This window comes from Chlorocebus sabaeus, chromosome 5 (genome assembly GCF_047675955.1).
Source record: "Chlorocebus sabaeus isolate Y175 chromosome 5, mChlSab1.0.hap1, whole genome shotgun sequence".
Classification (NCBI taxonomy): domain Eukaryota; kingdom Metazoa; phylum Chordata; class Mammalia; order Primates; family Cercopithecidae; genus Chlorocebus; species Chlorocebus sabaeus.
This window is the reverse complement of record NC_132908.1, coordinates 70,882,471-70,895,684: the sequence shown is the minus strand read 5'-3', so window position 1 is coordinate 70,895,684 and position 13,214 is coordinate 70,882,471. Positions and strand designations below refer to the sequence as shown.

Here is a 13,214-nt window from a genome sequence, read left to right as displayed (position 1 = left end):
AAACAAAAGAATGATCCTTATTGTTGTGTATCCTTTTATCACTGAATATTAAAAAAACTTTTTGGGCCGGGTGTGGTAGCTCATACCTATAATCTTTGGGAGGCCGAGGCGGGCAGATCACCTGAGATCAGGAGTTCGAGACCAGCCTGACCAACATGGTGAAACCCCATCTCTACTAAAAAATACAAAATTGGCCGGGTGTGGTGGCTCACGCCTGTAATCCTACCACTTTGGGAGGCCGAGGAGGGTGAATCATTTGAGGTCAGGGGTTCAAGACCAGCCTGGCCAACACGGTGAAACCACATCTCTACTAAAAAGTCAAAAAAAGTTAGTGGGGCGTGGTGGTGGGCACCTGTAAACCCTGTAAGCCTGGGTGACTGAGCGAGACTCCGTTTCAAAAGAATAAAGTAAAATAAATTAGCCAGGTGTGATGGCACATGCCTGTAATCCCAGCTACTTGGGAGGCAGAATTGCTTAAACTTGGGAGGCAGAGGTTGCAGTGAGCTGAGATCACGCCATTGCACTCCAGCCTGGGCAACAAGAGCAAAACTCCGTCTCAAAACAAACAAACAAAAAACTTTACGGCAATCGCTATTTCTAGTTCATTTATACCTCATTAACTCATTTAAACTTAAGGTCTGTCATTTATTTTAGGTAGTTATTATCACCATAGGAATAAGTACTGTTAACTTTACTCCTGTAAACTTGCTATTTATTTATTTTGAGACGGAAGTCTCGCTCTGTCGCCCAGGCTGGAGGGCAGTGGTGCGATCTCGGCTCACTGCAAGCTCTGCCTCCCGGGTTCATGCCATTCACCTGCCTCAGCCTCCCCAGTAGCTGGGACTACAGGCGCCCACCACCACACCCGGCTAACTTTTTATATTTTTAGTAGAGATGGGGTTTCACCGTGTTAGCCAGGATGGTCTCGATCTCCTGACCTCGTGATCTGCCCGCCTCCGCCTCCCAAATTGCTGGGATTACAGGCATGAGCCACTGCGCCTGACCAAACTTGCTATTTAAAAAAAAAAAAAAATTATTGAGTGCAGTGGCATCTTCATGGCTCACTTCAGCCTTGACTTCCTGGGCTCCAGCAATTCTCCCACCTCAGCCGCCTGAGTAGCTGGGACCACAGACAAGTGCCATCATGCCCGGCTAATTTTTCTATTTTTGTAGAGATGGGGTTTCGCTATGTTGCCCAGGCTGGTCTCAAACTCCTGAGCTCAAGCAATCCATCCGCCTCAGCTCCCAGAGTGCTGAGATTACACACATCAACCACAGCACCCCGCCTCTCTTTCTCATTTTAACAGCCCTGAGTACTAGACCAGGTTAATTGGCAGGATTTAGGGAGTGCTTTTATTTATTTATTTAGAGATGGAGTTTCACTCTTGTTGCCCAGGCTGGAGTGCAATGGCACAATCTCAGCTCACTGCAACCTCCTTCTCCCAGGTTCAAGCGATTCTCCTGCCATAGCCTCCTGAGAAGCTGGGATTACAGGTGTATGCCACCACGCCTGGCTAATTTTTGTATTTTTAGTAGATATGGTGTTCACCGTATCAGCCAGGCTGGTCGTGAACTTCTGACCTCAAGTGATCTGCCCGCCTCAGCCTCCCAAAGTGCTAGAATTACAGGCATCAGCCACTGTGCCCAGCTGTTTTTGTTTTGTTTAAGTTCTGGGGTACATGTGCAGGATGTGCAGTTTTGTTACATAGGTAAACATGTGCCATGGTGGTTTGCTGCACCTATCACCCAGTCACCTAGGTATTAAGCCACACATGCATTAGCTCTTTTTCCTAACGCTCTCCCCCACTGCCCTCCCCAATTAGTGTGTTCTTTATCCTTCAGAATTAGTGAAGGATTTTTACTACTTTATGATTTCTTTTTTGTTGTTTTTCAGTTGGCTTTCTCCTGTTGAATGGTTTCCTTTTTGTTAATTTCCTTTTTTTCTAATCTCTCTTTTTTTTTTTTTTTTTTTTTTTTTTTGAGACAGAGTCTCGCGCTGTCGCCCAGGCTGGAGTGGAGTGCAGTGGCCGGATCTCAGCTCACTGCTATCTCCGCCTCCCGGGTTTGCGCCATTCTCCTGGCTCAGCCTCCCGAGTCGCAGGGACTACAGGCGCCCGCCACTTCGCCCAGCTATTTTTTGTATTTTTTTTAGTAGAGACGGGGTTTCACTGTGTTAGCCAGGATGGTCTCGATCTCCTGACCTCGTGATCCGCCCGTCTCGGCCTCCCAAAGTGCTGGGATTACAGGCTTGAGCCACCGCGCCCGGCCTTTTCTAATCTCTTTAATGTGTTCCCTTTCTGCTTCTTTCCCAATACCAAAGCAGAAAGACACCAGAAACTTCCTGTCCATTTCCATGAATAGAAATGGGGCTCCTCCATTCTCACCCATTAAAACATTTTTTTATTCTCTCCTCCCTACCCTCCTTCCCCTTTCTCCTGTTCTTGGACTTAGAGGGACAACAGAAATGTGGCCTAATGCAGTGGTTCATGCTTATAATCCCAGCACTTTGGGAGGCTGAGGCAGGAGGATCGCTTGAGCCCAGGAGCTCAAGACCAGCCTGAGCAACACAGTAAGATCCCAACTCACAATAAAAGATTATCTGGGCAGGCCGGGGGCAGTGGCTCATGCCTGTAATCCCTGCACTTTGGGAGGCCAAGGTGGGCGGATCATGAGGTTAAGAGATCGAGACCATCCTGGCCAATGTGGTGAAACCCTGTCTCTACTAAAAATACAAAAATTAGCTGGGGATGGTGGTGTGCGCCTGTAGTCCCAACTACTTGGGAGGCTGAAGCAGAAGAATTGCTTGAAACCAGGAGGCGGAGGTTGCAGTGAGCCGAGATAGCACCACTGCACTCCAGGCTGGCAGCAGAGCGAGACTCCATCTCAAAAAAAAAAAAAATTAGCCGGGCATGGTGGTGAGCACCTGTCGTCTCAGCTACTTGGGAGGCTGAGGCAGGAACATTGCCTGAGCCTTAGGAGGTTGAGGCTTCAGTGAGCTATGATCATGCCACTGCACCACTCCAGCCTGGGCAACAGAGTAAGACCCTGTCTGCAGAAAAAAAAGAAAGAACCATTAGGTTGTGATTTTCATTTTGTTTTTACTAGATGATGTCTTAGGCCCTGCTTGATATTTTATGATTAGGGTTGGCTTTAGCTTTAAAGGTTACTTACTCACGCCAGACTTTTCATCTATCTGATCCCTGTGCTGGGGTCCAAGACTTACGGATGCTTTCTGACCTTTAAAAAAGTCTTTTTTTGGCCGGGTGCAGTGGCTCACGCCTGTAATCCCAGCACTTTGGGAGGCCGAGGCAGGCAGATCATGAGGTCAGGAGATCAAGACCATCTTGGCTAACACGGTGAAACCCTGTCTCTACTAAAAATACAAAACAATGAGCTGGGGGTGGTAGCGGGCGCCTGTAGTCCCAGCTACTCAGGAGGCTAAGGCAGGAGAATGGCGTGAACTTGGGAGGCAGAGTTTGCAGTGAGCTGAGATCGCGCCACTGCACTCCAGCCTGGGCGACAAAGCAAGACTCCGTCTCAAAAAAAAAGAAAGTCTTTTTTGTTTTGATTTTTTTTTTTTACGAAAAATTTACAACTAGAGCACTTACTTTACTCTGTGCTACATCCAAAGACCAAAAATAGAAATATCGGCTACTCTGGGCACATTTCCTGTGGGGTAGCCCTGCTACTCAAGGAGCAGTAGAAAACGAAATAGGCCCTGTCAGGAAGGTATTTGCATTCTAATAGAGGAGATAAAACCTGCTAGGATATCCCTAATATATAGTATTTGATCAAAGTCGTAGTAATTCATTCTTTGAAATGTCTCTTTGCTCTGTCTCTTTCTTTCTATTTCCACTTCAGCCTAGTGGGTATTTTAATTACACAGTATGCCACAATGCGCCAGGCTGTTCCCAACTACAGTATCAGACACCAGCAAAAGGTGACTTGAATGTGAGGCTGCACATAAGCATACTGTGGTCTTACGACTCTAACGTATCCTGCAGCATGACTAATTCCTACCCACAGATGCTTTTCTTTTCTTATTTATTTATTTATTTATTTATTTATTTATTTATTTATTTTTGAGACAGAGTCTTGCTCTGTCGCCCAGGCTGGAGTGCAGTGGCGTGATCTCAGCTCACTGCGAGCTCTGCCTCCCAGGTTCACACCATTCTCCTGCCTCAGTCTCCCGAGTAGCTGGGACTACAGGAGCCCGCCACCACCCCGGCTAATTTTTGTATTTTTAGTAGAGACAGGGTTTCATCATGTCGGCCAGGATGATCTGGATCTCTTGAACTCGTGACCTGCCTGCCTCAGCCTCCCAAAGTGCTGGGATTACAGGTGCGAGCCACCACACCCAGCTTTACAGATGCTTTTCATGGCAGTCCTCCCTTCCCAGTGTTCTCCGAAGTATGACTGCATTTTTTTCAACATCTTTTTAAATTTCCTCGTTTGAAATATGATTTGAAATGGAGCAATTCCCACACACACAAAAGAAATATGAGAGAATGACAAGTCTAATGATATTCTACGAAGAGAGAGAGTTTATAATCAGGGCATTAAGCAAACTCACAAATTACAATTCTCTCACAAAATTGTAAGTAGAAGGTACCGATGTGGAGCATTTTTTTCCACTGATGTATTTATGGGAAATTTTGTTTATTCTCATCAGACATTTAGTAAACGGAACAACTCAATGAATTGGTCCTAATGAATATACCTTGAGAATGGCTGTTTTATCCCCAGCTTCGTTAGGGAGGCTTTGTTGATTCCAAATCTTTTTAAGTGATTTTCCTGACACTTTCCCCCTCCCCCATATTCTCCATTTAGTTGAGCAACTTGCATCTTAAGGAAGAGAAAATCAAACCAGATGCCAATGGTAAGTAACTAATAGCTAGTTTGAAAACAAATGTGATTTCCTTCAGTATTTTTGTTTTGGTGTAACAACTGTCTGGAAAAAAAAAATTGTATTTGTACCAGGCAGGGCGTTGGACGATACTGGTATCATCTGATTTTTAAATCAACAAACTGGTTTGTATGACCAAAGTGTTTTTATTTATTTATTTTTATTTGTTTACTTTCTAAGAGACAGGTTCTTGCTCTGTTGCCCAGGCTGGAGTGCAGTGGTTCAATCATGCTTCACTGGAACCTCAACCTCCCAGACTCAAGTGATCCTCCGCCTCAGCCTCCTGAGTAACTGGGACTACAGGCACAACGCACTACGCCCAACTAATTTTTTATTTTTATTTTTTATAGAGATGAGGTCTCCGGCCGGGCGTGGTGGCTCAAGCCTGTAATCCTAGCACTTTGGGAGGCCGAGATGGGCGGATCACAAGGTCAGGAGATCGAGACCATCCTGGCTAACACGGTGAAACCCCGTCTCTACTAAAGAAAAAAAAATACAAAAAACTAGCCAGGTGAGGTGGTGGGCTCCTGTAGTCCCAGCTACTCGGGAGACTGCGGCAGGAGAATGGCGTAAACCTGGGAGGCAGAGCTTGCAGTGAGCTGAGATCCGGCCACTACACTCCAGCCTGGGCAACAGAGCGAGACTCCGTCTCAAAAAAAAAAAAAAAAAAAGAGATATGAGGTCTCCGTGTGTTGCCCAGGTTGGTTTCTAACTCCTGGGCTCAAGCAGTCCTCCTGTCTCAGCCTCCCAAAGTGCTGGGATTACAAGAGTGAGATACCGCACCTGGCTTCAAAGTGTTTTTAATACAAGAATGAGGATTGCACACTGATAGCAAGGGTGTGGGAGTGAAAAACGAATTAGGCTACTTAAGTGGGACTAATTACTAACCATGGGACTACACTGACAAAGACTAATTTTTTAATGTTCTCAATTTGGGATGAGATAGACAAAGTGCGAGGAATCTGACAGTTTACCTATCCTAATTATTCTGAAATCATATTTATCCAAATTTAAGATTTCCATTATTGTTGATGTACTTAATATTACTGGAAGGTAATGTAACATTTGCCTTTCTCAAAATTCACTTACAATCTTTTTTGTATGATTTTATATAACCACAGTATCATTTGACTATAAATTTATATTAATCAACAATTTATAGGCCGGGTGTGGTGGCTCACACCTATAATCCCAGCACTTTGGGAAGCTGAGGTGGGCAGATAACCTGAGGTCAGGAGTTCGAAACCAGCCTGACCAACATGGTGAAGCCCCATCTCTACTAAAACTACAAAAATTTACCAGGTGTGGTGGTGCACACCTATAATCCCAGCTACTCAGGATGCTGAGACAACGGAATCTCTAGAACCTGGGAGGCAGAGGTTGCAGTGAGCTGAGATCACACCACTGCACTCCAGCCTGGGCAAGAGTGAGACTCCGTCTCAAAAAAAAGAAAAAAAAATTTATTTGCATGAATTTTGTAAGCTCATTTGTTATATACATGAATTTTAATGGCATTATTGTGTTCACATATTAATAAAATCCGATTTGCATAGATATTCCTCTGTTGAGCATCAAGGTGGTTTCTGATCACTAATTGCTCTAATCTTTCTATAATATTTCAGAAGTATTAATTCAATGAGGGAAATAATAGTTTTTGAGGTACAGGGAGGAGACCTAGAATAGGAAAGAATATGAGCAACAGAGGTCGGGCGCGGTGGCTCACGCCTGTAATCCCAGCACTTTGGGAGGCCGAGGCAGGTGGATCACGAGCTCAGGAGATCAAGACCATCCTGGCTAACACGGTGAAATCCTGTCTCTACTAAAAATACAAAAAAAATTAGCCGGGCATGGTGGCAGGTGCCTGTAATCCCAGCTACTCGGGAGGCTGAGGCCAGAGAATGGTGTGAACCCAGGAGGTGGAGCTTGCAGTGAGCTGAGATTGCGCCACTGCACTCCAGCCTGGGCAAAATAAATAAATAAATAAATAAATAAATAAAATATCTCTCTCTATATACATATATGAGCAACAGTGTTTTACACCTTTGTTTATTTAGGTACAATAAAATGTTTTTATCAGCGGCCCGGTTTCCTCATTTAGTTTTTGCTCTCTAGGCCTTTACAAAAACTTCTAGTGCTATAGAATTTGAATTGTCCCAGCTATTGGGTATGGGATGTGATTTTGAGTGATGGCCACTTTGTGTCTGATAAAGGTGCTGTTGTCAAGACGAATACCAATGCAGAGAAGACAGATGAAGAAGAGAAAGGTAACACAGCCATGGAGCTTTATATAATAACAAGCTTCTACATTCTAAGAAAGTGGATTGTTATGAGGTTTCATTTTTATAGCCAGTTTGGCTCGACTTTAATGGGTGATACAGTGTTAGCATAAAAGTTCAATATAGGGGCCAGGCGCAGTGGTTCACGCCTGTAATCCCAGCACTTTGGGAGGCCGAGGCGGGTGGATCATGAGCTCCGGGGATCAAGACCAACCTGGCTAACACGGTGAAACCCCATCTCCACTAAAAATACAAAAACAAAATATCCAGGCATAGTGGCAGGCACCTGTAGTCCCAGCTACTTGGGAGGCTGAGGCAGGAGAATGGCGTGAACCCAGCAGGCAGAGCTTGTAGTGAGCCAAGATTGAACCACTGCACTCCAGACTGGGAGACAGAGCGAGACTCTGTCTCAAAAAAAAAAAAAAAAAAAAAGTTTCAATATAAATAGTCAATAGGTGAAGGAGTTCTAATGGTTTACGTTTGGAGAAAGTTTACACTGAACAACTGAACACTTGAACAGGCCATTATAAAAAATTTTAAGTTTATTGGACAATCTCTATTGTCGAATAAAATTAAGCTTAATGTTACTTTGACACATTTGACATGCATGACAAGATGAGACCAACTTGTCCAATATTAAGGTACAGACTTTGTTAATTCCTGTTTTTTTTTCCCATTGTTGTGATTGTTAATTACTTTAGGTTTATATATAGTGCAAATGGGGGAGTAAATATGTGTGTCTGGATAAGAGGAATAGGTAACTGCAGGAAAAGAGGGCTGTTAGATAGAGTCTGGAGAAGAGTATGAGGCCTAAATGGGTGATGTATCATACCTTTTTTCTTTAATAAAACTATTTTAATTTATAAGTCAAAACTATGAGGTACCTTTAAGTTGAATGTTCAGTACATTATTATTCAAAATACAAATGGTAGTTGAATTAGAGTAAATGCTTGGTAGGTTTCAAGGACTTTTAAAAATTCTTTGCTTTCTTTTTCCTGACAGAGGACAGAGCTGCCCAGTCCTTACTCAACAAGCTGATCAGAAGCAACCTTGTCGATAACACAAACCAAGTAGAAGTCCTGCAGCGGGATCCAAACTCCCCTCTGTACTCAGTGAAGTCTTTTGAAGAGCTTCGGCTGTGAGTATTTATTCACTTTCTGACTCTCCCCTTTGCATTGAAATAGAGATCCTAGGTCTGTAATAGATATCTTTTTATCACAACAGAACAGTTTTAGCTAACCAAGGTTTTTTTTTTTTTTTTTTTTTTAGACGGTGTCTCACTCTTTCGCCCAGGTTGGAGTGTAGTGGCACGATCTTGGCACACTGCAAACTCTGCCTCCCGGGTTCAAGTGATTCTCCTGCCTCAGCCTCCCGAGTAGCTGGGATTACAGGCGTGCACCATCACACCCGGCTACTTTTTGTATTTTTAGTAGAGACAGGTTTCACTGTGTTGGCCAGGCTGATCTTGATCTCCTGACTTCGTGATCCACTTGCCTCAGCCTCCCAAAGTGCTGGGATTACAGGCATGAGCCAAAGCGCCCAGCCACTAACCAAGTTGTATAAAAGAATTTAGCTGCATGCGGTGGTGCACACCTGTAATCCCAGCACTTTTGGAGGCCAAGGTGAGAGGATCACTTGAGGCCAGGAGTTGCAGACCAGCCTGGGCAACAGAGCAAGACCAGACTCCATATAAAAAATATAAACAAATACTTTAGATGTTTTGGGATATTTAGTAAAATTTCCAGATAATGGGTGAAAGCTTTAGCTGTACTAACATGTATTCAGTTCAGCACAGCTCAATTATTGTTGATTACAAACTATGTGTAGGCCAGGCATAGTGGCTGACGCCTGTAATCCCAGCACTTTGAGAGGCTGAGGCAGGCAGATCACTTGAGGTCAGGAGTTGCATGGCCAACATGGTGAAACCCTGTCTCTACTGAAAATAAAAAAATTAGGTCAGGCGCAGTGGCTCATGCCTGTAATCTCAGGACTTTGGGAGGCCGAGGCAGGTGGATAACAAGATCTGGAGATCGAGACCATCCTGGCCAACATGGTGAAACCCCGTCTCTACAAAAATACAAAAAAAATTAGTCGGGTGTGGTGGCGGGCACCTGTAGTCCCAGCCACTCAGGAGGCTGAGGCAGGAGAATGGTGTGAACCCGGCAGGTGGAGCTTGCAGTGAACTGAGATTGCACTACTGCACTCCAGCCTGGGCGACAGAGCGAGACTCTGTCTCAAAAAAAAAAAAAAAAATTAGTAGGGCATGGTGCCATGCACCTGTAATCCCAGCTATTTGGGAGGGTGAGGCATGAGAACTGCTTGAACCCGGAAGGTGGATGTTGCAGTGAGCCGAGACTGCACCATTGCACTGCAGCCTGGGCAACAGATTCAGACTCTGTCTCACAAACAAATAAACAAAAAACTATGTGTAAATAGTAAAAGAGAAAAATCCTTCAGATATTTTGCTGCTTTCCTCAACCAAAGAGACAATGACTTTCATCTTTAACTGTTTTTCTAGGAAACCACAGCTTCTCCAAGGAGTCTATGCCATGGGTTTCAATCGTCCATCCAAGATACAAGAGAATGCGTTGCCACTGATGCTTGCTGAGCCGTATGTGTCCTATTACAACTCCGTTTCATTTTAGATTTTCCATTTTTGAAAACTTTTATTATTTTCACAGGCCAGCAATGTGGCTTGTGCCTATAATCCCAGCAACTTGACAGGCAAGGCAGGAGGATCATTTGAGGCCAGGAGCTCAAGACCAGCCTGGGCAATGTAGCAAGACCCTGTCTCAACAAACAACAACAACAACAACAACAACAAAGTTATAAACTTGGCCAGGCATGGTGGCATGCAGTTATAGTCCCAGCTACTTGGGAGGCTGAGGCAGGAGGATCACTTGAGCCCAGGAGTTTCAGGCTGCAGTGAACTGTGATAACACCATTGTACTCCATTCTGGGCAACAAAGCAACTCTGTCTCAAAAGAGAAAAAGAGGAGGCTGAGGCACAAGATTTGTTTGAACCCGGGAGGCAGAGGTTGCAGTGAGCCGAGATCATATCACTGCACTCCAGCCTGGACAACAGAGCAAGAGTTTGTCTCAAAAAAAACCAAACAAACAAAAAGGGCGGGTGGGGGGTGGGTGCAGTGGCTCACGCCTGTAATCCCAACACTTTGGGAGGCCAAGGCAGGAGGATCTCTTGAGGTCAAGAGTTCAAGACCAGCCTGACCAACATGAAACCCGACTCTACTAAAAAAATACAAAAATTAGCCAGGTGTTGTGGTGTGCTCCTGTAGTCCCAGCTACTCAGGAAGCTAAGCCACGAGAATGGCTCGAACCCAGAAGGCGGAGGTTGCAGTGAGCCAAGATCACACCAGTGCACTCCAGCCTGGGCAACACAGTGAGACTCCATCTCAAAAAAACCAAAAACAAAAAACAAAAAAATCATTTGTAATATCCCTCTCCCTACATTATTAACATTTTAGAGTGGAGACTTCTAGACTTTTCTCTATGTAAATATATACGTATAACTTTTTTGTTTGTTTTTTTGAGATGGAGTCTCACTCTGTCGCCCAGGCTGGAGTGCGGTGGCAAGATTTCAGCTCACTGCAAGCTCTGCCTCCTGGGTTCACTCCATTCTCCTGCCTCAGCCTCCCGAGTAGCTCGGACTACAGGTGCCCGCCAACTAATTTTTTGTATTTTTTTTAGTAGAGATGGGGTTTCACTGTGTTAGCCAGGATAGTCTCTATCTCCTGACCTCAAGAGATCCGCCCGCCTCGGCCTCCCAAAGTGCTGGGATTACAGGTGTGAGCCACCGTGCCTGGCCATATATATAACTTTATATATGTTATATATATAAACATATATATATATGGGAGCACTTTGGGAGGCCGAAGCAGGCAGATCACCTGATGTCAGGAGTTGGAGACCAGGCTGCCCAACATCAGTGAAACTCTGTCTCCAAAAAAAAAAAAAAAAAAATTGACATATGGCCGGGAGCAGTGGCTTATGTCTGTAATCCCAGCACTTTGGGAGGCTGAGGCCGGTGGGTCACGAGCTCCAGAGATCGAGACCATCCTGGCTAACACGGTGAAACCCCGTCTCTACTACAAATACAAAAAATTAGCCAGGTGTGGTGGCAGGCGCCTGTAGTCCCACCTACTCAGGAGGCTGAGGCAGGAGAATGGTGTGAAGCTGGGAGGCAGAGCTTGCAATGAGCCAAGATTGCACCACTGCACTCTAGCCTGGGCGACAGAGCGAGACTCCATCTCAAATAAAAAAAAAAAAAAAAGGTTGACATATAAATAATGTTTTATATGCTGTGTTTTTAAATTATATGATCATCTTCCTATGTTGGTAAATATACATTTATATCGTATATGCACCATGATTTCATTGTATTGATATATAAAAGTCATTGTGTCTGCCGGGCGCAGTGGCTCAAGCCTGTAATCCCAGCACTTTGGGAGGCCGAGATGGGCGGATCACGAGGTCAGGAGATCGAAACCATCCTGGCTAACCCGGTGAAACCCCGTCTCTACTAAAAAATACAAAAAACTAGCCGGGCGTGGTGGCGGGCGCCTGTAGTCCCAGCTACTCGGGAGGCTGAGGCAGGAGAATGGCATGAACCCGGGAGGCGGAGCTTGCAGTGAGCTGAGATCCGGCCACTGCACTCCAGCCTGGGTGACAGAGCGAGACTCTGTCTCAAAAAAAAAAAAAAAAAAAGGTCATTGTGTCAAATATAATAGAAGCCAAACAGCTCTAGGAGACCTGAATAATACAGTAACTAAGGTGGTTTCCTGGTGCAGGGCATCTCCCACTTTCACAGGCATACAAATCTCATAGACATTTATTAAAATGCAGGGTCTGAATTTAGTAGGTCTAAGTGGGGACTGAGGGTCAACGTTTCTAATAAGCTTGCAGGTGATGCTGATGCTGATGTTTCAGATCACATTCTGAGTAACAAGATTCTAGAGCATGATGGAAATTTAATACAGATTGATCCTATATTTTATATGATTATATACAATTCTGCATATAATCCTAAATTCTGAATCTTTTTTTTTGTCTAAAAATAGATATTTTAGGCCAAGTGTGGTGGTTCATGCCTGTAATCCCAATACTTTGAGAGGCCGAGGTAGGCGGATCGCTTGAGCCCAGGAGTTCGAGAGCAGCCTGGGCAACATGGTGAGACCCTGTCTCTACTAAAAATACAAAAACTTAGCCAAATATGGTGGCATATGCCTGTAGTCCCAGCTACCCGGGAGGCTGAAGTAGGAGGTAACCTGAGCCCAGGAGATTGAGGCTACAGTGAGCAAAGATTGTGCCACTGCACTCCAGCCTGAGCAACAGAGTGAGACCCTGTCTCAAAAAATCATAAATAAAAATAAAAATAGATATTTTGGGTCTGTATTTTCTCAAGTTTTCTTTGTTCTGTGTCATAACAGTGACATTTTCTCCAGATGGATAGTGTCTTTTTTTTAGCTTGGGACTTTGAGCATGCTTACGGTGAATAAATGGAGTATTTATTACATGGTTTCATATTGATCATTTATATTTGTGGATCTAATATTTTTGTAGATGCTAACTTTTCTTTTTTTCTGTGAGATAAGGTCTCACTCTGTCACCTAGGCAGGAGTACAGCAGTGTAGTCATAGCTTACTGCACCCTGAGCACCTGGGCTTAAGCAATCCTCCTGCCTCAACCTCCCAGGTAGCTAGGACTACAGGCCCGTGCTGCCATGCCTAGCTAATTTTCCTTATTTAATAGAGATGGGCGTCTTGCTATGTTGCCCAGACTGGTCTTGATCTCGTGGCCTCAAGCAATCCTCCCACCTTGGCCTTCCCCCAATTTTTTTTTTTTTTGAGACAGTTTCTCACTCTGTTATCCAGGCTAGGTGCACTGGCACCATCTTGGCTCACTGCAATTTCTGCCTCCTGGGCGCAAGCAATCCTCCCAAGTAGCTGGGGCCACAGGTGCAAACCACCATGCCTGGCTAATTTTTATGCAATTTTTTTTTTTTTTTTTTAAGA

The 13,214-nt window shown here is 44.6% G+C and overlaps 1 protein-coding gene across 5 annotated transcripts in view; it reads left to right on the top strand.

Annotated features, from left to right (window-relative positions):
- Positions 1-13,214, top strand: part of LOC103233156 (ATP-dependent RNA helicase DDX19B) — a 42,776-nt gene that overhangs the window by 16,067 nt on the left and 13,495 nt on the right. For 3 of the 5 annotated variants that reach the window (XM_073015561.1, XM_073015562.1, XM_073015560.1), the window contains 4 exons: positions 4,831-4,879; positions 7,117-7,170; positions 8,185-8,320; positions 9,701-9,793. In XM_073015561.1, the coding sequence (XP_072871662.1) occupies positions 4,831-4,879; positions 7,117-7,170; positions 8,185-8,320; positions 9,701-9,793 (332 nt within the window). Of the gene's footprint in view, positions 1-4,247; positions 4,342-4,830; positions 4,880-7,116; positions 7,171-8,184; positions 8,321-9,700; positions 9,794-12,350; positions 12,370-13,214 lie in introns of those variants that run through there. The other 2 variants (XM_073015563.1, XM_073015564.1) reach the window with 2 other exon arrangements.